Raw genomic sequence first — 24,150 nt, forward strand, 5'->3', positions numbered from 1 at the left:
TGGAGTTCCGTAGGAACTTCTGCTTCCCATAAATTGGGCAACCAAACAAACCTTTATTTAGCTATTTTCCATGATTTTTCATTTCCCATAATTTAAAAGAAAACCAAGCAACCCCTAAGTTACATAGCTGGGCTAAACTACACATAAATGGATTGTTTACGTGGGCTGGGCCTGGCCGAGGGCGGGTCGAGGGGGCGGGCCAGGTTTTGATTTTAAGCCCGGGATAGGGCATGCTAGAGTGGTGGGGCTAAGAGCATTCATATTGAAGAGGATTGATCATCCTTTTAGATGAAAGAGAGTGCTAAGAGGATGTACTCTTCAATGTGACACCCTCCTCTTTACATCCTCTTTGAAGAGGAAGAGGAAGACATCCTCCATTTATAGAGGATGTCCATGTCTTGGCACTTGTGCCATATAAGAGAGAAAAATGGTTGTTGAGTCCTACTTAAAAGGTTGAAATGAGAAGATTGATCATCCTCTTTGATGTGAGAAAAATAGATAAAGAGGATGGAAACTTGGAAAATGAGACAAAAAAAAAAGAGAAAATATTGTATCCAATGAAAAAATTAGAAAAATTAGAAGAGAGGATTGATCATTCTCTTCAATGTATATGCTCTAAGTGGCCTTTGGTCAGGTCAAGGGGGGTTGGGTTCGAGTGTCGGTTCGGGCTGACCTGTTACTTTGGCCATGTCTAAATGCTTAGGGACAAATTAACCGTCTTTTAAAAACACACAATAACAATAATCTTTTTGCATTTTCTCTGTGTCCTCATATTTTTGCGTGGACTGTGATTGAAGGTAATACATCTCTGCAAATTCACAGGTGCTGTTTTTTCAATTATTTCTGGGTACTGGGTTTTTCATTTAATTAATTTATGTTTGTTTTTGCTTGATTAATGATCAATTTTGTCAACCTTTTGTATGATTTTGTCATTAGTTAAATGGTATTTTAATTTGGTTGATGTGGGATTCCTTACATGTTTTTAATTCTGCTGTCTGGTTGTTTAAGTATTTGAGTATTAATTAATGACATATAGTTGAAGTAAGCATAGCCTTATGCTATTAAATCAAGAATTTTCTGTTTAAATTAAGCAAATTGGAGTTGATAAGTGAGATTGCTATTTGAAGAAACCATCAAGGAAAAGTTAAGAACTTGGGATTAGTTGTCTGCTTAAGTGATTGAGTTGATCTCTGTCGTAATGACGTAATCCGAAACATACTCTCATTTTGCGTTCGTCTATCACATCCATATTACTCCATTCGTTGAATCATTTGTTTAACTTTAGTTAAAATGCCCCTCACAAAGGATAAAAGAAGTAAACAATTGATTGGAACGGAGGGTATGAGAAGAGAGACATGGATATTAGAGGAGACGGCATCTAATTGGTCCGAGGTTTTGATGTTGTGGATGGAGGCAAAAGTGAAAAGTAAGAACAATCTCATTCAAGTCAACTATAGGGATCAATAAGGACTCACTCTTCCTCTCTTAATTGTCGTCTACATGATTGTGAAATACGTATTCTTAAATTGATGTGGGTTTTGATTTTGGCAATAAATGCAGGGATGTTGGCCAAGGCTTTACCTTCTTCATCACTTGTGACACTTCATCATGGATCACCTCTATGTTTTTCCTCTGTATGTTTCTTAACTTACTGCTCTCATTTTCCGCTTAACAGTTTTGACGACTTTTCTTTCTCTTTCTCTGAATCTACGTCAACCAACATTTGCTGCTCTAAACTACAGTATGACAATATTACCCTAGTGCTGTAGGGCTTCAATGGCACCTGAGCCCAGCCACTAGCAGGAAAGGGACTAAGGGGGATGGTTGCAACTTGCAAGCAACCTAATACACCTACACTTTGATACTCTGGTACAATAAAAGTAGAGAGTTTAGTGAGCTGTTATACTTTATTCCATCATATTTCAAACTTAAAAAGGGTGAGACTATGCCATGGAAAAGGAAACTTAAGACTTTTCCCTATATTTTAACACGAGACTTGAAATGGATATTGAGCTATTTCCCTATATTTTAACTTTGTGCATCCCCTATTTTCCATGCAGCCTGACTTAGCACAACCTGTATCTCTGACTTTACCAGTCAAACTAACACACAATTCACGGGTTAATACACTTTCATCGTCCAAGAGATGGGAACTGCAATCAATAGCTCCTACATCGGATATAACCTTAAGCAGTGAAGATAGCGAGAAATGGGCAGCTAGTCGGGAATGTTTGTCAGCCTTCAATTTCAGCCTAGAAGAACAGGATAAAATACTCGGGAAAGCATTTGGTCAAGTCCGATCTCCATACTGGGGCGAAGAACGAAAACCAGAAATTCCAAATTACGAGGCAGTGAAGGGAGTACTTGAGTATCTTAAGAGTTTGAGCCTTTCAGACGACGATCTTTCTAAACTTCTTAAAAAATTCCCTGAAGTTCTTGGTTGCAACCTTGAAACTGAGTTGAAGAATAATGTACAAATCCTGGAACAGCAATGGGGTATTACAGGTAAACCATTGAGAAATGTTCTTGTTCGTAATCCCAAACTCTTGGGTTATAATGTTGATTGTAAAGGAGATTGTGTGGCGCAATGCACTCGCTGCTGGGCTAGATTTTAGATGAACTTGACCTTTTTATTTTTTATTTTTCAAGGTATTTATTGTTAGTATGATGCATATTAAAGAATGTACTGATCTGCTGATAAATTAAGCTTACAATGTACGTCTACATGTTTATATACGTAACAATGTTGTAGCGTGCCTTGGGTGTGGGTAAGCCCAAGATCAGTGAGGCACTGGCCAAAACGTTTCGGTTTGCCTTATATACAGTGCGCAGCCAGCAAGCCCTACTGTGCAATTTCAAACAAATGAACAACATTGTAAGAAATCAACCATTGTGCACTTGCCAGAGTTGCCGCAACGGATGTTCGTCTGTTAGAGATTGCATGATACACCATTGAATTAGTTATTAGTTGATGGATCAATTGTTATTAGTGTAATCCTTTCGGATTCTAAAGGTTTTCTCTCACCTCTTTCTTACTAGCTTGACATATGTTGCATTACTTCAAATACGCAATTAGGAATCTCTGAAACGAGTTCACCAATTTTCGGGACATCGCCTAGGACGTGATTAGTTGACATTTTCAGGAGAAACTACTGTAATAGATAGCCCACTGCTCAACTGTTTTATATTGAATCAATAACTCTCATCACATTGTAATATGCTTCCGGCCATCGGATGTTGTCACGGTACCATAAATCAATTTTGACACTGCGCTCTGTCTCGGTTATTATTGTAACCTACGACTTGGACCATCTCGATCGACTGTGATAGAGTTAGTCAAGGTTTATAAGATGATAAGTTAACGTACTACTCCGTAGTCATAACTAGTACATGTTTCCATCGATTTAACCAAGCTCAACCGAAACCACTTGAGCCAAGTATGGTTAAACCCATGTCAATACTTCACAAAAATTAGCGACTCGTGCTTGTGGCGAAAAGTAACTTGTGACATCTCATAATCACCTCTTTTTTTTAACATTATTTTAACCGGTTTTGTGACAAAACATCATTACAAATGAGATATTGTGAACAAAAAATAGCAATTGCAGGCTCACACGGCCTCCAATTCTAATGTCTGAGAATGAATGTCATTATCTGACAAACATAAAGCATGTCCGACAAAATTTACAGTGCACCGGCCAGTTTCTCTCTCTCTATATATAAAAGTTAATTAGGGTAGTGTTGCGGATCATTATCAAGGAGAGTCAACCTCTTTATACAAGGGGAAATTATGCGTCTTAATTTTAGACGGAAAAGGCCTGTATTAATTTGTTTCTAATATAACGTAACCAAAAAATGGACTTATGTCATAATTGAAGACAGAAAGAATGCAAGCAACGAACACATATCGTCATATTGGCGTGGAAGACGGATTTACATGTAAAATCTTACTCCGCATAATATTAGACTTGAATTGACAACCATAAATTAGAGTACTTGGTTTAATTATTACTTGATCAATTACAGGCTTACAGCACATTTCATGAGTGATGTATGACGATCAATTCATAGCTCAATAGTCTTAGATTTATATGTGAAGATTGCTGATATTACCGACGTTTAGGACTACTTGATTTTCATAAATGGCTTTCCAATTATTTTGTTTTACGTTTGTGGTGGAGCCACGGGGATTAAGGAGGAGTATGGCCATCTGCATAATAAGAGGCCGTTTGGTTCAAACAATTGGAATGGAATGGAATGGATTCTAAAACCAAGGTAGTATGGAGTTAGAACCCCATACCTTTTAATGCTTGTTTGGTTTGATCTTGTAATGGATTGTAAGGGGTTTTTTTTTTTGTAACTTTGTCCACATTTAGAATGAATTTCAAATCAGTTTGTTTTTTTATCATTATAACTAACGACTACAATATTATTTGTTATTAAAATTAATTAATACAAGATTATAAGAAAATCAAAAATCCCAATTATTCCATAAAAAATTATCATAAGCGTACAAATTCAATCGAAGAGTAGCTTATATATAATTAGGTATCAAATTGCTTTAAATAAATTATGCGCTAATGATCAATCATATGTTTGTATGTATGAAGAACAAACTATTACAAAAAAAAGCATCATAATTGAAGAGCAAATCCAGTACTACGTACCGATGTACGTACCCAGATTTTAATCAAACAAAAAAAAAAAGAAACTTGCAAGCTAATTACGTACATGACAATGAAAATTTAAGAAAATATCAATGGAGAGTTGGACTATTGGAGATATTACGTTGAATGTTTAAAGTTTTTTTTCTTTTTCTTGCCTTTTACAATTTTACGGTTTGTATATGGTGGAATGGAGTTAGAATCATGAGTTGAGACTAAGGTATGAGATTCGAAGGGGTTGGAATGGATTTAGAACCCCTTGGATATCAAACTCCATTCCAAAAGGGTCCAACCAAACACTTAAATGGATGGAATCCATTCCAATCCATTCCAAATGCCCCAACCAAACACCCCCTAAAAGTCTATTAGATGGTGTCTACACTCACTTAAGTCCAAGAAATAGCCTTACATTTCATTTTGGGTCTCATATCCTATTTACTCAATTCATAGTGGCAGACTTAGGATTCGAACTTACCATGGCGATAAAATTCATCAAGGAAGAACGGGTAATAGTATAAGTTAAAGTTAAACATAAAAAAATTCAAAATTTCTATTTTTCAGCGGGGCCAACCGCCCCTTTTAGCTCCTCCCCTAGCTCTGCAGCTGAATGAATTACCGTCCACTCATGAACAAAACAATTCTCCGTAGATATGTAATTGTGTAAGTTATATTATTTTAGGGAAAATTGTGAGAGGGTAATACTAAACTCGGTATAACTCGATAATCCTAAATAAGGAGAGTGTACATAAGATCAATCCTTACTTAACTCATCTATAATTTTCCACTTGACTTGATAATCGTTAGGTCATGTATGCTTGGCGACCTACTCCGAGTACACCCGGTAAAAGACGGTGGCTTGGAGTTGGAGCCAGGAATTGAACTCAACGGTGACAAACACGTAATGGTATATATGTATAAAGGGAACTCGAAACAATTTATAAATTTTAACTAAAATCTTTGCAATTTCCATCCGCTAATGGAGACGAGCGTCCCTGCTAGCCCCTTAACTCCACTTCAACCCGAAAAAAGTTAGCTTTAGATTTTTTACACGTACATATCATAATCACTTGGTTAAGTCAAGTCGGCTAAATTTACCGTGCACCGGCCAGGTTGTCACTAGCTCTAAAAGCTAAGCCAAGATAATTTTAAAGGTTCTAGAAGTTGTTTGTTATTCTCCCATGAATACAGAAGTTTGATTCTTCCTATGATTGAAAGGGTTGAAACTTTTTGTATAAATGCTTTGTTTGTTGGATAAATTAGTATATATAAAAAAAAATAGAAATTTGTGTAGAAGGAAAGCAACACACAATATATAGGTAATAGGTGTTTTATGAGTCCCACAAACCGCCCAACATATATAACACCCACTAGGACACTAAACTTAGCCGTAGTTTACACTGTTTCTTTTTTTTGAATAACTTAATGAACTTATCTCTCTTTTCAATTTTTATTGTAGTATATATGTGGATTCAAAAGGCATTATTCGAATTAAGGTTATCTTGTTCATATGTTTATGTTTATATGTACAATATTAGAGTCATTGTTGATTACATTAGAGAATGGATCAAGGCTATTACCCTACTTATCTAACGCAACGACTTTGCAAAGTCGGTCTGTTAATAATTTATTGGGAGACAGTTCACATATGACATACTCCTTATTATCTGATTCAATCTTCAAATATGGAGATTTATTATAAGGAAAATGGATTAAACAAGTAAGTAATACATTTTATTTAGACTTTTATTTAAAACTCAATATGATAATACTTTCTTTGTCCTGGGCCAGTCAATACTTATTATTTTCTATTTATAAGTGTATAAGTCAATAGTTATCATTTCTGTTTATAGTACTTTTTCCAATCCAGGCCGGTCAAATACTGTAATGTATTTTGTTCACAATTCCATATATTTCATCGTTGTTCACTTATTTAATTACATTATTAATATGTGACTAGTTAAAAATAAAACGATACTTAGTAGTTGTACCTAAGAGATGTACGGATAATGTGATACTCCCTTCGTTTCAATCATTTGTTTGTCTTTAATTAAAATATCTCTCATAAAAACAGTAAACATAAACAAATGAATGAGATAGAGGGGTAAATAGAAACGAACTACCAAATGTGTTACATGGAGTATACACTTGTTCATCTCTTCCGGTTCCCCCTAATCCTCCACAAAAGGAGTTTAAATCCCCTTTAAAATAAAGCATTGTCTAATCTATTGTAGTTAGAAATGTACAATGCATGTCATCTACCTTAAGGACTATTTAGTGTTTAGAGTACCAACATAGACAATTTTACACTAGTATTTGTATTATAATTACCGTGTCATTGAACAATATCCTGAAAATGCAATGATTAGTATTCATAAGTCAGATTATGGATATATAGAATTTATATTATAAAATTATTTTACAAAAGACTTTTTCGAAACACAATTTTTGTATAAAACAATTTTACATGTGAAATTAACCAACAATATTACCCCAATGCCTCAATGGCTCCCGCAAATTGCGGGGTAGGGGGGGATCGGATGTACACAGCTTTACCCTTGTGTTAGCAACACAAAGAGGCTGTTTCCGGACCCAAGATGAAAATTGCGTCGAGAATTGCATTGAAGGACCGCTACTTCACAAAAGAAAGAAGCACAGCCACTTTAGTGAGCCATTTTGATTTATTCCATTATAATCCATAACCAAACAATAATAAGTCTTTGACTCCATGTGAAATTAACTAACATTTTACTAAAACCTGATTTATAGGTGGGATGGTGAGATGATACTATCTTGAATAGATTGTTTTTCGATACTTTGTTGTAAAATCATTCTACTAAAAACCTTCGGAAAAATTATACATAAGTCATAATAATATGATCACCAATTTATGATGACTATGCATTCTGTGTGATATATAATATTTGATACCTTCACAACTGTACTAATAAGCTACTTGGATCATACTTTACCCTATATCGGGAGTGTGGGAGAATCATGACTTGAACATTAAAAATATGAAATTACTACTTTGGGTATAAGTTTATCTATCGTTTGTCGTAACGTGTAACAATTCTACTCATAAAACAATAAAAAAAATTGCAGAAAAATTGGATAAATATCGCAGTCATGTTAGCATATGATGATGATATCACAGAATTGATTAAACAAAATTTAAAATTGTTGAAAAGGGTGATGTAATAACTGTAAGCATATTCTACCTACGTATGTATTATAACAGAAACTTTACACGTACTGTTTATATATGTACCAAAGAACAAAAAAAGCCTTTACACGTACTAGTTTTGTTCATTCAATAAAAACGAGGAATAGATCCTACTCCTAATTTCGGTAGTTAATCAATAACCTAACAACTTTTTCAGTAAGTGGATTATACATTTGATGTACTACATCAAATGGTATAGTTTTTGAGCATTAAGATAAAATTTTTGAGTTTTAATCTAAAATTTTTGAGTTTTATTACAAAGTTTTTGAGTTTATTTACTTAAATTTTAATCTCAAAAAGATATATTATAACTCAAAAAAAATTACATATAAACTCAAAAAAAATTTTATTTTTAATTCATAAAACTAAAATGTAATTTATAAACTCTATAGTACTCGAAAAAAAATATACAAAAACTCAAAAAGTCATTAAGTATGGTGTAGTACATCTGATGTACAATCCTTTTTCTCCAACCTTTTTCTTAAGAAAAAATCTCCCATTATTTAACCACCATTTGTCCAACTTTATGTGAATTATATTACAATTATCATGTTTAGTATTTCAACATCAATCAGGAATAACAACATAATTACAATGACCGCGTCAAATTGAGAAAAAATTTAAACAAAATTGGGAGTTAGTTATCTATTTTCACTTTTTGGTAACTTTTTTTGGGTCATTTTTCATGTGCATGTGGGGTTAAGTGATTTGTATTGTTCAAATTCACCCATACTTGTTTTTTTTAATCTTTGTGCCAAAAGTAATAGATAACTATTGAACAAGACGGAGGGAGTATAACTGGGGATTTCAAACTCTAATATGATGATTCGATTTATCCTTTGATCAGCATTTTCATCCGTGTTGGACAAATATAATAAAATTTTATATTCTAAATGTACTCATTGAGACACATCAAGTAAGATCCCTTATGAATATATTTTATGTTATGAATTGGAAATTATTCTAAAAATTATTTTCACTTATGAATAGTGTTCAAAAGCATGCAAATGATAATAATTGACCGAGGCAAAGTGCTTTTTGCTTTGAAACATGATTACCTTAATTTTAGACATAATGTCACTGTTATAACACATTGGATTGATGATGCCAAGTCCCTTTGTTATTTGATTGTTTGCTCTTAGTTGAAATAATTAGTGAATGAAGCAATCAAATGGACTTTCAACAATGATTCAAGATGATCAAGCTAATCAAGGAAGTCAAGACAATTATATTTTCCAAGCCTTAGTCGACATATGTAAGAGTAAGTGTAACATTCTCATTTAAGTCAAGTAATGGCAAAACCATGCAACGATGTCAGTCTTGTGGTTTTCGGTACTATCATACGGAGGAGGAATTTTCGACCAAATGTTTTTAAGTGTCAAAACTTTGCAAACTTTAAACCTTAAACATTTGAATTTTCAAAAGCTTGAAAATAATCAAATTTTAGAGTCAAAGCACTTGTCAAGCCTCAGATTTGTGCAAACACCTTTTACTAAAATGGCAAAAAAGACTTGTCAAACTTCTAAAGTAAGAAAAACTTTTTGCCATTTTGGTAAATTGTCACATGTTGAGTGTAGAAGCTTAAGTTTTCTGATTTCTTAAGCCCCAAGCCTATAAGTCTAACACTTACCATCACTCAAAGCTATCATTTTAATATTGGATTTAATTTTTCAAAGTGTACTTACCTAAGACTAAATCCACTATAAATAGAGTGTCTTAGTCACATTTATTTCTTAAGACTTCCAAAGCATTTATTGTAAAAACCTTGCAAATCATTTGTGCATTTAAAGCTTTGTTATTCAGTCACCAGTAGCTATTGTTTGAGATGATCTCACTCAGTAAGATGGTTCATTTGTATAAAATCACTATATTATTGATAGTAATAAATGAATGAATTTTTATAAACGATGTGAGACCATCTTATTCTAAAATTTGTGTCGTGTCACTCCCAAAACGCTTACATAACCCTGTTAATTATGTACAAAAGTTTTGATTTTTAGTGACAATAGTTATTATTTGAGATGATCCTATTGTTTAAAAAAAAGAACTCATTTATTAACATTAAATGAATATTTTTCTCATAAAAGAAGATCGTCTCACACTATAATTTGTATTTAGTCTAACTCCATATATATTCCGTATTAAATTAAACAGCGTGCTTAAATTAGGAGTGGGATTACCGCTCTCCTAATTGTTTTAGAAATCGGAGTGAGTAGGATACAGCAGATCCTAGGGAAAACTTTAAACACGCGATGCCGCAAAACAGAAGCAGAGTGTCCCAACAGAAATAGGACAATGATGGAAGTGTGAGTGACATTCTCTGCCTTTCTCTCATGGGACCATGTTTTGGCCTTATGTTGTCGTGTCCTAGAGTCCTTAATTACTCTATTTATTAACACTTCTTTTTGTTTTGTTTCTCTTTAATTAACTCTTCTTTTCAACCATAGGGCCCCACTCTGTTAATCTAATTACATTAACTCCTTTTCGGACACCAACTTGTTCTAATTGGTGGATCATACAAGATTAAGCAATCACCTCTAACTCTGAGGACTCAATCAATTATACTTTGTGTCCCATTCTTTAATGAAATATAATCCAAAAATCTAAAATTTTGCCGCAGCAAATGTCAACTGACTTATTTGGTAAAGTCATAAAAGGTGATACTTATGACCTAGATTCAAACCTCATTGGCATTAAAATTATCCTTACAGCTAGGGGGCCCAATTATGTTTTAAGGCTAAAGATAATAGTTGCTCAATATATACATAGACAATATTAATGTTTATGGTGAAATGGCAGGCAGTTGAAATGCCACAGCAAATACCCTGTTCGATTCCGCAGTTACACATTTTTTTGTAAATTTTCTAGTCATGGGGCCCAATGTGTTCACAGTGGTCCATTTTTTTAAATTCCTGAGTTTTCCTGAATTTATTTTCTCGTTAATTGTTAGTGTTTTCTTTTTCTTTTTATTTCTTTTCTATATGACCGTCCTATAACATAAGACTGTCCCAGAAGAACAAAAGCCGAGTGTTAATATTTACAAAAAATGCATAAATGCGGAATAGACCATCTGAAACAAGAATTTGCGGATTTTTTTATTTATTTATTTGTCGATCATGTGGTTGAACCATTTATTCTTTAAACAATATTCCAAGTATTTTGGTAATGATTAAGGTCGTGGCTTAGATTATTTTTTGTCTAATCGTGAAACATATACTTTGTGAATAGTGCCACTTGCATATTGTGAGAGGGGCATTATCTGTATTCAGCTTGTGACGAATAGTGCCCGTCCTCAATGAAAATTTGTATTAATTAGGACCCCTTTTGGGGGATTTCGCACAGGGCCACCGAAATCTCCTGACACCTATTTCGCTTATGACTTCCTTTAAACCCAAAAAATGTTGCATAATGTACAAACGCTATAACAGTCACCTAATGGCTTATATACCTCAGTACGTTGTATGCAAATTTGTGTGCCATAACAATACTCGGTATAATTTTTGCTATTTTTACAAGCGAGATATTATCTTATAAGATACCCGTGTAGAATACATAATCTAACTCATCAAAAAATGAGTGTGTGACATAAAATAAAAAGTGGATGGAATATTTTAGTAAAAAGTAAAGTTGGGCGGTAGATTAAGTAGGATTTATGACATGATTAACCCTAGAGATTATAATAAATAAGTTAATATATATATTGACTACGATGAGTCGGGCCACTTCAGGCGTTTTGTTGGTTGGGGTTATTCAAGGATAAGCTATCTTTAACAGCCCTCCATTTCAAAGCCGTTTATTTTTAATTCATTCCGTCGGAGGATACTATTATTTAAACGGAAGTGATAAATATAATCCTTAGGGTTAGGGCTGTATTTAAGAAGTTATTAGAGAAAATAAATCTTTAATAATATTTGTATTAATTGCATTGATTAATGTGTAGTTTAATTCTCAATTCTTAAGTTAATACCATATCAACTCTAATGACTGTATTTAACATTACCATTATTTAAAATGGGAATCCTAAGCATAGACTACTAGGCTAGCTGAGATTATTGCCTATATATTTCAAGTTGAAAGTATCATTATGTAAACTTAAGCATTAATATCATATAACATGGAGTAATTAAGTACTTGTAATAGCATAGATCAGAAATCCTTAAGGTGGAATAATATGTAGCTAGCATTCACCTAAAAGAAAATTGGAAGAATAATTAATGAACTTATTAGGGTAATTTAGTGGTTAAGATGGAGATATCCTGGACAATAGATCGCATGTTCAATTCCTCCCTCTATTGTAATGCGACTAGGTGGGCGTTTCGTTAAAACAAAAAAAAAACAAAAAGATGAAGGATAGTTTACATAGTTATAAAAAGACATCTTTTAGCTTAGTAATCCTAATCCCTTAAATAAGTGATTAAAGTTGCACAAGTAAAAGCGAGACGAGATTAGCCATTATTATACCGACTTCAATACTATCATTCAAATATTTTGTTAATATACTGTGACATTTTTATTATATAAATATAGGAGTACCTAATATTTTATTTCAGTATTGTACTAAAACTCCATACCAAACCAAAACCAATCGAGAACGCTTTCTTGTTGATGATCAAGCTCACATATTTGTTCTAGAAAGCTCGTTTGAATACAAATGCATGTGCCTCTCATGTTTGCGGCTGTCATAATTCCGTCAATATTTGATAAACATATAAAAATAATGTAGTTTAAATACAACATCAAAAATAAATATGATATCATCGTAGGATTGCATACGGAGTACGAGTATAATGTTACAAACCGAAATTAATGTAATTTAGTTGTTGACAATGAGTGTAAACATCAAACTTGAAGCGCAAAGTAGTTGACAAATTATCGATGATTTAATTTTAACCGTCATTTAGAAGATTAATTAGAAGTTTCAAATTAAACATTGACAAGGTAGTATTATACTGTTTTACATATCAAATATTTACGTAAGGTACTCCGTATTGGTGGTGTTGTTTGTTATGCTAGATTCAGTCAATTAGTAGTGAAATCAATATTTAAAGTTTTTTTTTTTTAGTTCAAAGGAGTAGTTTTTTCGTGTATTACTCATAGTTTCATGTTATTTCAGTTCATGTTATTTCAGTGTAAGACGGTTTTACAGGAGACTTACTTAAGAGACAACAACATACATATTCCGCCTCGTTCCATCGCTGTGATTATCATATTGAAAGTTGAAACGTACTAAGCGTAGTACTTATTTAGAAGGGATGAACTAATAGAAACTAATTAATCAGATAATTAAGTGACTTACTTGTGTTAGACTCATATGACGTACGAGGGTGATATTTACAAATAATAAAATGGGACAATGACAAAATGGCTAATGATTGGTTACGTGATGTTGACAGCTTGGAATATCTGACATGTCCTCCACATGGCAGATGTTGGATGATGACACATAGGCTAAGGGCGGCGCACCAAACTGACTAACTACTGTTTGAACTTCCATGAATATATAGTTGGGCTCAGTTTTATAAATGAAACTTTTCTTTGTTGTTTAAAGCTATATGTATTTGAATCCTGCCATTTGTTTCAAATTTCTCACTTTATAAATTTCAAAGAAATTTAAAATTTGATATTTCTCATATACTCCCTATGTAAGTTGTGGTAATTAATTCTAGCTAAGTGTTAAAAATAAGAATGGAATATGTAAAAACAGTATGATTTGATGAGTTTAGAGGTGAAAGGTTAGCTAGGTTGCATAACCTGAACGGCCTGACTCAATTAACATGATCTGTACCCGACCTGACACCCGAACAGAAGATACGAGGATATGACCTGTAATTCAATTTGAACCAAACCTATATAATGTGAATTGAATGTTAATTGTTGCAAACTGACCATTATATCTGAAGGACTTGATGACATTAATAGAGCCGAATATGACCTTAACCCGCATACGCCAAACGAAAAGAGTTTAAGTGTGATGATACTAAATGTTAAGACTACTATTAAAAGTAGTTGCCCGATATATTTATTCATAGTTGGTCATCTCTTGGTATATTTCGTAAAATTAAAATGAGGTTAAATCTATGTTACTCCGACATTTCACTTAACTGTCGTGTCGCATGTTAGACACGTGTCGGTGTCCGACACGACACTTCGACACTTCAATTAAGACCACAAAACAGGAGAATTCACCCCAAATAACCGTGTCCAACACGTGTCGGCGTGTCTGAGCAACATTGGGTTAAATAGTAATCCCCTAAATAGATGAGAGTCATGAGACAAGATTTTTACCACACCTTTTGTCTAAACAAGTACGTTAAGACATGTTTAATAAAATAGAATTAGTGTTAATTAGTTAGTCTTGCTTAAGACGGATAATAACATCCGTCTTAAGTTTAAAACATGTCAAATACATACAATTACATGGCAAATTGTCTAAAAAATGTTAAAACTTTTATCTTTTTTATCACCATGTGGTACGGTGAAAACCATAAGATAGCATGAGGAATTTAGGACGATGGTGATGGATAAAAAAGCATAAAATAAAGAGAAGTAGAGTAAACTCTTAAGACACAAAAAAAGGGGTGGCGTGAAAAAGTTTGGTGTAGGTCATAGCCGTCCAAAAAACAAGCCCTACATATATACCCTCCCTTTGTATATATACCTTACACAGCCCTACTTATTCTCAGACAAGCGAGTATTTTATCTCCCCACAACATAGCACAACCTTCATTTTTGGATATTCTTCATCTTATTCCCCAAGCTAAACACGATTTCGAGGCTTAATTACTTCATTTTACGGTCGAGACGGTTTGATATCGAGAACTCTACCACAAATAACCACAGAGACATACACCATTTCTTGGAGGAAGTCCATTTCTACGGTTAGTAATACTTCGTTGTCAAATTATGTTCATAATCATCTTATTTTTTTAAGGGTTTTCTTTGTCATTATTCAACACTTTTGATTAATTGCACATTTAGACTATTAGACATGGCACAATTACATTTGTGTTTGCAGTTTGCCTATCTCTTCTTTAATATTAGCTATATATGTGGTGGTTTTCTTTTGAATGATACTAAGCTAGCATGCTTGTGAGTCAACTTGAAGGTGTAGGACTAAATGGAAGACTATAGTGGTTGAGTCATGATTTATAGTTAGGGGGCGAAAATTTTAGCAGAGGCGAACAAGTAGTGCTATAAACGGATTTCGAAATCCTATCTGAAATTCGAGTCTAAAACAAATTATTACTCCGTATCATATTTCTATTTATTTTACAAGTAAATCTAGATAGACGAGTCAAGACGACCCCGAAAAATACATTTATGTTGCTCCCCTATGTTATTATTGTATATAAACACACTGTGGATAATATAGATAAATCATGTTTTAAGTTGAAGCATTAATTAACTAGTTTCCTCAAATATTATTAGATCAATGACCATTTTAGTCAAAAAAAATAATAATTATTAGATAAATGAATAGTATATTTGAAAGTTGGTTGGAACATGGATTCGTGGGTTTGGTGGACTACATGGCTCAAACAAGTTTACATCGTCCATGACCATGGGTTGACATTGACTTTGGTAGGATGATAATAATCATACCAAATTTGGTTGGATAGATTTTATTGGTAGTGGGTATGTATGCTAAAATGATGTTTCATGCTTCATGCCCATACCTCTACTCAATTTAAGATAACTAGCACCAATCTAGACACTTTTTTAATTCTTTGCATTTAAACAACTAAAATTTTTGTTGATAATGTATAATGAAAATTGTGTTAACTACGTAAAATTTGGTTTCAGTGTTATTTTTAATTTACGTTTATTCTAGATCAACTTTATAATATGAGCACGTATAAATGAGCTAAAAATACCCGAATAAATAAATTGTTGATGAAACCGAAATGAATAAAAAAATCTTACGATTCAATGAGTCATTATAACTTTTAAATACTTGAAATGAGTAATATTTAATACCGATATCTATTTTTATTTGTATTTGTATTTGTATAAAAAGGGAAAAAAGAGCGTATAGGAATGAATGTAGTGCACTCTACTCAAAAGACAATGACAGGTTGATATGTTAGTGCCCTTCATTCCCTGCCAAAGTCAATCTTTTCGGCCCTTCTTTTCTACTATTCCCATCCCATTTTCCATCAAATATTAACATGAACATCATATCATACGAGTATACGACTACTATTTTTTGTGTCTTTACGCTCTTATTTCAGGGTGGGTCTTAATTATCTGGTCCATTTTGAGTGGCTCAAAACTCGCTTATAGGGCCCTTGTATTAGTTTTTTACTTTTCTTATATGAGACGGTTTTACGATAAAACCGTCATTCACATGTCACTTAAAATGAAGTTATCTTTTGTATTTAGTATTTCCTTTTCCTTTTTGTGTCTGTTTTTAATGTTTATGAGTTATGTCTCACGCTATTATAATTGTAAGGTTGTTTCCATACTAATTATTTCAAGATTCTCATGCACGAATCGATATTGGTATATAAGTTGGCCTTAGGGTTTTACATAAGAGTTGTTGCTACTTCATATTTGCATTTAATTAGTTGCTTTCAATCACCAAAACTGATTAATACTTTGGATGGTTTTCAGTAGATTGACTGACTACAAATGGATCAAACTGAGTCATGTGTACCGCCCGGGTTTCGATTTCATCCCACCGAGGAAGAACTGGTAGGATACTACCTCACGAGAAAGATCAATTCTCTTAACTTTGAGCTTGATGTCATTGTTGACCTTGATCTCTACCGGATGGAACCATGGGACTTCCAAGGTAACTGTAACACTTGTCAGAATTTTTTTCCTCGATTACTAATTAAATTACGTCTAATAAATGCAATTCCGACGTGATATGGTGCAGAAAAATGCAAGCTGGGATATTCAGGACAGAATGAATGGTACTTCTTTAGTCACAAAGACAGGAAGTACCCAACAGGAACTCGGACTAACCGGGCAACAGCAGCCGGGTTTTGGAAGGCTACAGGGAGGGACAAAGCTGTGTTATCCAAAAGCAAAATGATAGGCATGAGAAAGACTCTTGTGTTCTACAAAGGCCGAGCTCCCAATGGAAGGAAATCTGATTGGATTATGCATGAATACCGTCTTCAAACTACTGAACTTGCACCTCCACAGGCAAGTTTCCAATTTTTAACTTGATTGCAGTCAGTAATCAGGACGGTCATTTACTTACCCCATTGTTTTTCCTAACAAGTAGACAAATGTTTCAGGAAGAAGGGTGGGTGGTATGCAGAGCATTCAAGAAACCGAGTCCGAGTCATAAGCAAGGATTTGATGCTTGGAAGCATCACTATAATAACCACTACTTCAGAAACAACATTGTAGGCTCTCCATCACTACAAGACTTGGCGACTCCATCAGAAATGACTGATTCGATAACTCAAGGGACTGCAAACAACTTCCATCCTCAACGGCTCGGGCAACCTTTCAGTAATTTTGAGCAGGAGTATTCGTCTAACAGCGTTAATCTGATCGACAGTCAACTGATAGATCTACCCAGGCTCGACAGTCCATCTCTATCCACAAGTTTTGGTCCGAATGAAGCATTTGATCAGCAGTGTGGTGTAAGGAATACTGAGGAGCAAGATCATGAAAGAAGCTTTAGCAGAAAGTGGGATATTTTGGATAACTTGTTGAGTTCAGAAATTATCCCTGAATCGACATCGTTTTTGAACCCACCAAGTTCGCAGTTGGTGCCTCATGATTATGAGTTCGAGGCTCAGAATCAAATCAACAGCTTCCTTGGATATTATCCCAATTTATAGCACATCTGATCAAATAACTTGAATCTTCCCAACATGAAAAAGGAAAAGGGAAAATACCCAAAAAAAAAAAAAAAACTTAATATTTTATAAATCTGACTCTAATGACTGATCAAGACAGTTTCTTCGCACAGATCCGTAAGGCTGAAATTATATTGTTCCAACTGTAAACTTTTTCTTATTTTTCTTTTTTCTAATGTAAAGTAGTTAGGTTTGTGGACTTGATCCCCTGACAATTTATCTGTATCATGAAGACGGTATGAGCTACTTATCAACCGTCGTCTTTTTCGGTTATTTGGAAATTGAAAATGTCATTATTTGTTGAATGGGCGGTATGCAGTTAAAGTGTCTCGACTCAGATGAAGGTACAGTGTTAACTAAAAAGATATGGATTAAAGCTCTGTAATTAAAAGATGTACAAAATCTGGTGGCTTTTGTTCTATCCAACCTCAATAAGAAGATTACAACATATAACAGCCTAATTATGATGATACTCGTAACAAACAACCCAGCTGACAATAGGTCATTGACCTGAAGTTTAGCTTGAAACAATCTCTGGTTCTAAAGTTGCAGCAGGAAAATCTTCATAGCCAGTAATCCCGGTTATCTTAATCCTTGTGATTGGCTGTCGAAAGAGGATGAAATTTGGAATATGAACGAAAAGAGCTTTGTAATAAATTGGTATTTCAGTCATCTTAGGGTGAAGTTTAATACCTGACGATGACCGATATTTCTTCTGTAGTTCTTCTTTGCCTTGTACTTGAAGACGATCACCTTATCATCTAGCAACTGAAAGAATAATAGCGTTAGGCAAGACTAGACCTGTCAAAATTACTATATTTTCAACCCAAAACCCAAAAATTGACACTGAGATAACCAAGGAAATATAGGTCCAAATGGGTTAGGGTTAAGGTTAGGGTCAACCAGATGATTCACTGAATAAGGTCTGAGACCGATTACATAACATCTATCTATGGTCACCTGCGGATATAGTGATACACTTATACACACAATGGCTAAACTTGAAAACCTTTACTTATAAACAAAAATGATAAGCCATATTTTGAATCTAACATGAGCTTAATCTCGTATAGACTATACACCCAACCCATATTATTCCAACCGATATATACAAATGACAAACCAATAATCAACCGACCAGATTTAATTACACGACACCTCTACTCTACTGTAAACACTTCCGGATATACGCAAAGGCCAAATTTGAATACTGCCCTTGTTTTGACCATAACCTGGGCATGAACTCATATACACCTGACCCATTATACCCCTTTCCAATATACACAGACCCGGATTCTACCTAAACTGAGGGCCTAATTACTAGGAGAGTGAGGAAGGTGAAAAGCTACCTGTTCTTCTACAACGGCATGGACAACAGCATTTGTGACAATAGGCTTGCCTATGTAGGTTTTGTCTTTGGTTCCCACTAATAACACTTTGTTCAGAACGACCTGCACGTCAACAAATGATCAAAGATTTGAATGATAAAAAGAGAAAATAGGAACTGTGTCTAAGAAGCTTTTTAGCCCATGGATAGAAATAAGTTACTGATTGCGAACATAATTATGGCCAAATATGCAGTCACAACTAACAGGGATGAATCAAAGCATATACAGTCAACTATAGCACCACAAGCAACTCAAGAAACAATTAGTGATAGCTTGATGCTACAAGATGACATGGCAGCGTGCAACCGTGTTCTTACATAGTTATGCTGCTCCAACTCTTAACATTACCTCGCCTGTCCTTGTCCGACACTCAACGCTCCGAAATAGCGATCACACTTCGATGCTTTACTTTAAGACAAACCCCGAAGCTTTTACAAAATAGCTGAGTATGATACAAGAGCACCCCCCCTCTGTGACTCTGTTGGATACTTTGAGACTAGACTAGATAACAGTTCGAAGACTGCACAACAAGATGCAACTCTAAAGTCAAGCCAGTCAGGCCCTTGGTGTGCATAGAAAAACCATACAACCTACTTCTATCGCTTTTCAAGCTATTACTTCTGGGCATCTAAGAACGTTGGGTTTCAGCTTGTGGCCAGCAGAACAAAAGAACCACATAAACCAATATTGCTTTATAAGCAAAGCCATTATATTGGATACTATGCATATCTCAAATGCCAGCGTTCTCTTTTGTTAACAGCACTGCAAAAAGCCCATATTCCCAACCAACATGTGAGAGGGTAGATACTTCAATTTAGACAGTGAAAATGTCAAATACGTGTAATGTGAAAATCTTGATGACAAGATCCAGAGAAGTACTGGGTAGTTTGCAGAAGCAGCTAGCCATACAGTGTAGGAACAAATGATGACTTTGTTATCTTCTACTTATCCTAGTAGCATATTTATCTCGACTTCCCTGGAAACAGCATTCATATGATAGACGAGCAGATGTGCTAGCTGTGGAACAATATTACACTCAAACAACATTGTAAATGATCAAATATTTACTCTCATTTGCTCTCCTAGAACCATTTCTAAAGTTTTCTCCGTTTGATTCCATCAACCAGCATCCTACATCATTACTATTTTTATAGGCTGATGCCTACTCTCAAAGTACTTCCTCTGTCCGTATATAAACCTCTCAGTTTCATATTTGCATGAGAACTGAGATGTGCATTCAAAATCAAGAAACATCCTTTTTATTTGATTGGGACAACCTAAAATGGCGCTCTGAGAGTCTCAAATCAAGAACAAGAACAAAAGCACAAACTTTCGGAGACACAAACTTTCGGAGACACAAACTTTCGGAGACAGGCAATTGTATTCTCATGTCCGCTTACCTTATCATTGGGATTAGCACCTTTGAGTCTCTGAGTGTTAATCCAGCGTCCAGGGAAGACGATGTATTGCCTCGAACCAATCTATTGAATAACATAACACACCAAATAAAACTCATTAAACATCAACATAAGCAGCAGAAGGGAAACAATCCATAACTTCACATTAAATTGAGAATACAGAAAGCATAATAATCCTAATATTACTCGTAATTCGGGTTATATCGGTCTAGCAACAACCTAAAAAGTTCAGAAAAATTCAAGAAAAAAAAAATCACCACATTCATAATAACCCATCAAATATGCATAAATCTACATAAAAATCAAATATTTAACTAACTAAAACTTCTTAACTTGGCTAAAACTGAAATTGACATCATTTAACAAGAAAAGGGCCTGAAATTATCATCTGGGCATCACTAAAACCAATCAAAAACCCAAATTTATAAGAGAAAATTAAGGAAAAGGGATAAAATCACACCATAACGACAGCAAAAACTTCTTCAACAAGAGGACGGGGAGCTCTTTCCTTAGGGGGTTCAGCAGCTTCAGCCTCAGCAACGGAACGCTTAATTTTCTCAATAACTTCAGCTGGATTTTCTCTCACAAATGCCTCAGTTCCTGCAGCTTTAGCGACTATTTTGGGCGTAAATTGGGTGTTTTTTAGGGTTTTAATTGAGGAAAAATTAAGGGTTTGGAGGGTTGTAGTAGAGATGGAAGAGGTGAAATTAAGTTTGGAGAGGGAAATTGGAAATGGATTTTGATTTTGATTTTGAGGGAATTTTGATGAAGGTGGTGTTGTGTACAAGGATGAATGTGTGAAGGACAAGGTTGCGGACGCCATTGTTGCACTCCTGTGAGAGCTTTGCTTGTTTTTGCAAGTCCTTGAAGGTTTTTTTAAGCTCAAGGATAAACTGGTGTTGTGTTTAGAGTGTGGGGTGAAGTTATCCTATCCTCTTTTGGCTCAATGACCAAAACACCCTTTCCAACTTCTAAAGTTTCATACCGAATACTCCCTCCAATCCACACCAAACTCCCCATTTGCTTTTGGGTGGTCTTCGAGGCGACGCTTTGACCGTAGTTTTCGTCCTTTAAATGTAGAAATTTTTCACAAAAAATATAATTTTGTGAAAGATATTTTCATAGCAAAACTAAATATGTAATTTTTATTTTTGAATGATTTATAGTTTTGAGTAAATTACCGGTCAAACTTTTCGAAGTTTGACCTCCAAAAAGTGAATGAGGAGTTTGGTGTGGATTGGAGGGAGTATGTCTTAGTCTAGTGGTTAAGACGGAGGTATTGTGGACAATAGGTCTCAGGTTCGAATCCCTCCTCCCCTCTATTGTAATGCGACTATGTGCGCGCTTCGTAAGACCAAAAAAAAAAAAAAACTTCTAAAGTTTCATAGTTTTGAGACTCGCTCGAGTACTCTGAGTTAGAAGTTTAAAACTAGCAAAACTGAACCGATTCGTATAATTTGATTCGAATTTGACTGGCATGTGAATTAAGGATTTGAATTTGACCGAATTTGAATTGACCCGAACTTACGGAGTAGAATCTAGCACAAGTGGATGAATGCGCAAAATTTGTATTCCGTTCATCTCATTTTTATTGTCTTACTTTCTCTTTTTGGAAAGATTTAAGAAATAGGGTAACATTAATACTCTATCCCTTTAATTAAGAACAAGAGTGACAACATCATTTTAATAGGGCGAGTGGAGTTAAAAAATTAGGGGTGATAGTAGAGTTGGCATAAAGGGCCGCGGGCCGGTGGGCGGCACGGCCCACAGCACGGCACGGCCCGTCCCGGCGAGATAATTGAGGAAACACGGGCACGTCATGACTAGGCTTAAGACGGGCTCCGACGCGATTTTTTTTAAATCCGTGCCAAAGCACGTGGAGCCCTTGACGCACTGCACGACGGGCTTAACACGGCCCCCCCGAAGAATGGTCAGTTGATAATTATTTATTAAACAAAAAGTACATTAATATTTAATAAAATATAGATTTAAACCATTAATCATTATTTATTAAACAAAAAGTACATTAATATTTAATAAAATATACTCTCTCCTATTCGGGGTTTTCTTCCCTTTGATGCAAGCAAAAGATTTTAGGAGATGATTAAAGAATAAGTAATAGGTAAGATAAGGGACCCAACTATGGGTTATTTTACAGATAAGGGACTCAACTTCTAAATAGTACAGTTAAGGGACTCCGTTATAACGCTGTTATCCCATATTGTTCAATCCTTGATATGTCCACGAAAAAAATGGCGTCAATGTGTGCTGCAAGTATATTTTATTAAAAAAAAGAAATAAAATAATTAAATTCTAGAAGTCACTTAGATCAAATCTAAACTGATATACAAAACCCTCTCCATCTTCCCCAAAATCAAAAATCAGGGCATCCTTTCTGGAGAAACAACCAAGTAAGTGATACTAATTACTCCTAATTAATTGTTCAATTTAAGTTTTCTCTTGTGATATTAATCTACTAGTTGAAAAGCCCGTGCGATGCACGGGGCTCTCATTAGGATCATCTGTATAAATATATTTTATAGTTGATAAAAAAAATTCAATTATGTTTAAATCATTGAAAAATAAAAGTTCGTGATTGGTATAGTTGATCATCAATGAACTATTAGTGCTTTTATCATAGAAGTTTTTTCATTTAGTAGTTATCATTTCAGTTGTAAAACATCAAGTAACATTGTAAGAGTATGTAGTTAGTTTTTTCATTATTGTTATAAGTATCACTGGTTTTTAATTAAATACAAAACGTTATCACCATAAACATAGTGCAGCTTACCAAATAAACCGCTCTTAATAATCGAGACAGACCTTTATGAGTTTTACAAATTATTCTAACCAATAACAATTACGTAAAACTAAATGGTGTTACATAAAGCAACATGTATCATAATTATCTATATTAATTGTGTTTAGAGAAAATGTTAGATCTCTTATAGCATAAGTTTACCTTGACTATCTACAATTAAGAGTGTTTTGGTCTATATACTTATCGTAAAATCAAATCCATACTGAATTCCAATAAAATTAGTAGTCTCTAAACAACAGTATAAAAATATATGTGATTCTATTACATAGAATGCATGAGGCTTCCATTAAGATCATCTTTTATAATATGCATGTTGAATGTTCTATGAATTTGTTGAACAATAGATTGCAAAGGTTGGTTTAATTTACATTGTCATGGTTTGGTAGTAGAATTCTATTAAGTTGATAAAAAAAAAGGGCCTAACTATGTTGAAAATAGGAACACACAAAACTATTGGGTTGATTTAGTTGATTATTGATGGATCATCGGTCCATTTAACATAAAAGCTACACTTTTGGTTTACGTTAATTATATTATACAGTTACCTATTTTTATTGTTGTACGCACCACCGATTTTAGTCAATTTAAAACGCCATTCCCAAAAATGTGGTTTATTTCCTTAAAATGAACACATGATAACTGAGACTGACTTTTATAAGATTCACAAATTAGATTGACTTACAAAATCTACCAATATATTCCATTTTGTAAGCATATGACAGTGTAAATGTTGAATGATGGTACGCAAAACAACATGTATCTCAATTATATGTGTAAACTGTTTGGAGGATTTTTGTTAGATCTCTAAATAATAA

At 34.3% G+C, this 24,150-nt stretch overlaps 3 protein-coding genes across 6 annotated transcripts; 2 read left to right on the forward strand and 1 right to left on the reverse strand.

Moving 5' to 3' along the window:
* The first annotated feature begins 654 nt into the window (after positions 1 to 654).
* LOC141596930 (uncharacterized) lies at positions 655 to 2,736 on the forward strand. 4 transcript variants are annotated; one of them, XM_074417211.1, is made up of 3 exons: positions 655 to 847; positions 1,561 to 1,634; positions 2,061 to 2,736. In XM_074417211.1, exons 2-3 carry the CDS (start codon positions 1,563 to 1,565, stop codon positions 2,613 to 2,615), a joined length of 627 nt encoding a protein of 208 aa, XP_074273312.1. In that variant the 5' UTR covers positions 655 to 847; positions 1,561 to 1,562; the 3' UTR covers positions 2,616 to 2,736. The 4 variants fall into 4 exon arrangements, with proteins under 4 accessions (XP_074273312.1, XP_074273311.1, XP_074273310.1 ...); XM_074417210.1 differs by having other exon boundaries at positions 655 to 822; XM_074417209.1 differs by having other exon boundaries at positions 660 to 797.
* An 11,832-nt stretch (positions 2,737 to 14,568) lies between these two features.
* LOC141596931 (NAC domain-containing protein 30-like) lies at positions 14,569 to 17,772 on the forward strand. The gene is made up of 4 exons (XM_074417212.1): positions 14,569 to 14,765; positions 16,501 to 16,681; positions 16,769 to 17,040; positions 17,136 to 17,772. The coding sequence occupies exons 2-4, from the start codon at positions 16,519 to 16,521 to the stop codon at positions 17,688 to 17,690; spliced, it is 990 nt and encodes a 329-aa protein (XP_074273313.1). The 5' UTR covers positions 14,569 to 14,765; positions 16,501 to 16,518; the 3' UTR covers positions 17,691 to 17,772.
* A 288-nt stretch (positions 17,773 to 18,060) lies between these two features.
* On the reverse strand, positions 18,061 to 21,462 carry LOC141596932 (large ribosomal subunit protein bL21c). Its single transcript, XM_074417213.1, has 5 exons — positions 20,975 to 21,462; positions 20,497 to 20,577; positions 19,058 to 19,159; positions 18,402 to 18,476; positions 18,061 to 18,312 (listed from the first exon to the last, which is right to left on the reverse strand). Exons 1-5 carry the CDS (start codon positions 21,335 to 21,337, stop codon positions 18,226 to 18,228), a joined length of 708 nt encoding a protein of 235 aa, XP_074273314.1. The 5' UTR covers positions 21,338 to 21,462; the 3' UTR covers positions 18,061 to 18,225.
* Positions 21,463 to 24,150: the final 2,688 nt, after the last annotated feature.

The sequence above is a fragment of the Silene latifolia genome, chromosome 8 (assembly GCF_048544455.1).
Source record: "Silene latifolia isolate original U9 population chromosome 8, ASM4854445v1, whole genome shotgun sequence".
In the NCBI taxonomy this organism is placed as follows: Eukaryota; Viridiplantae; Streptophyta; class Magnoliopsida; order Caryophyllales; family Caryophyllaceae; genus Silene; species Silene latifolia.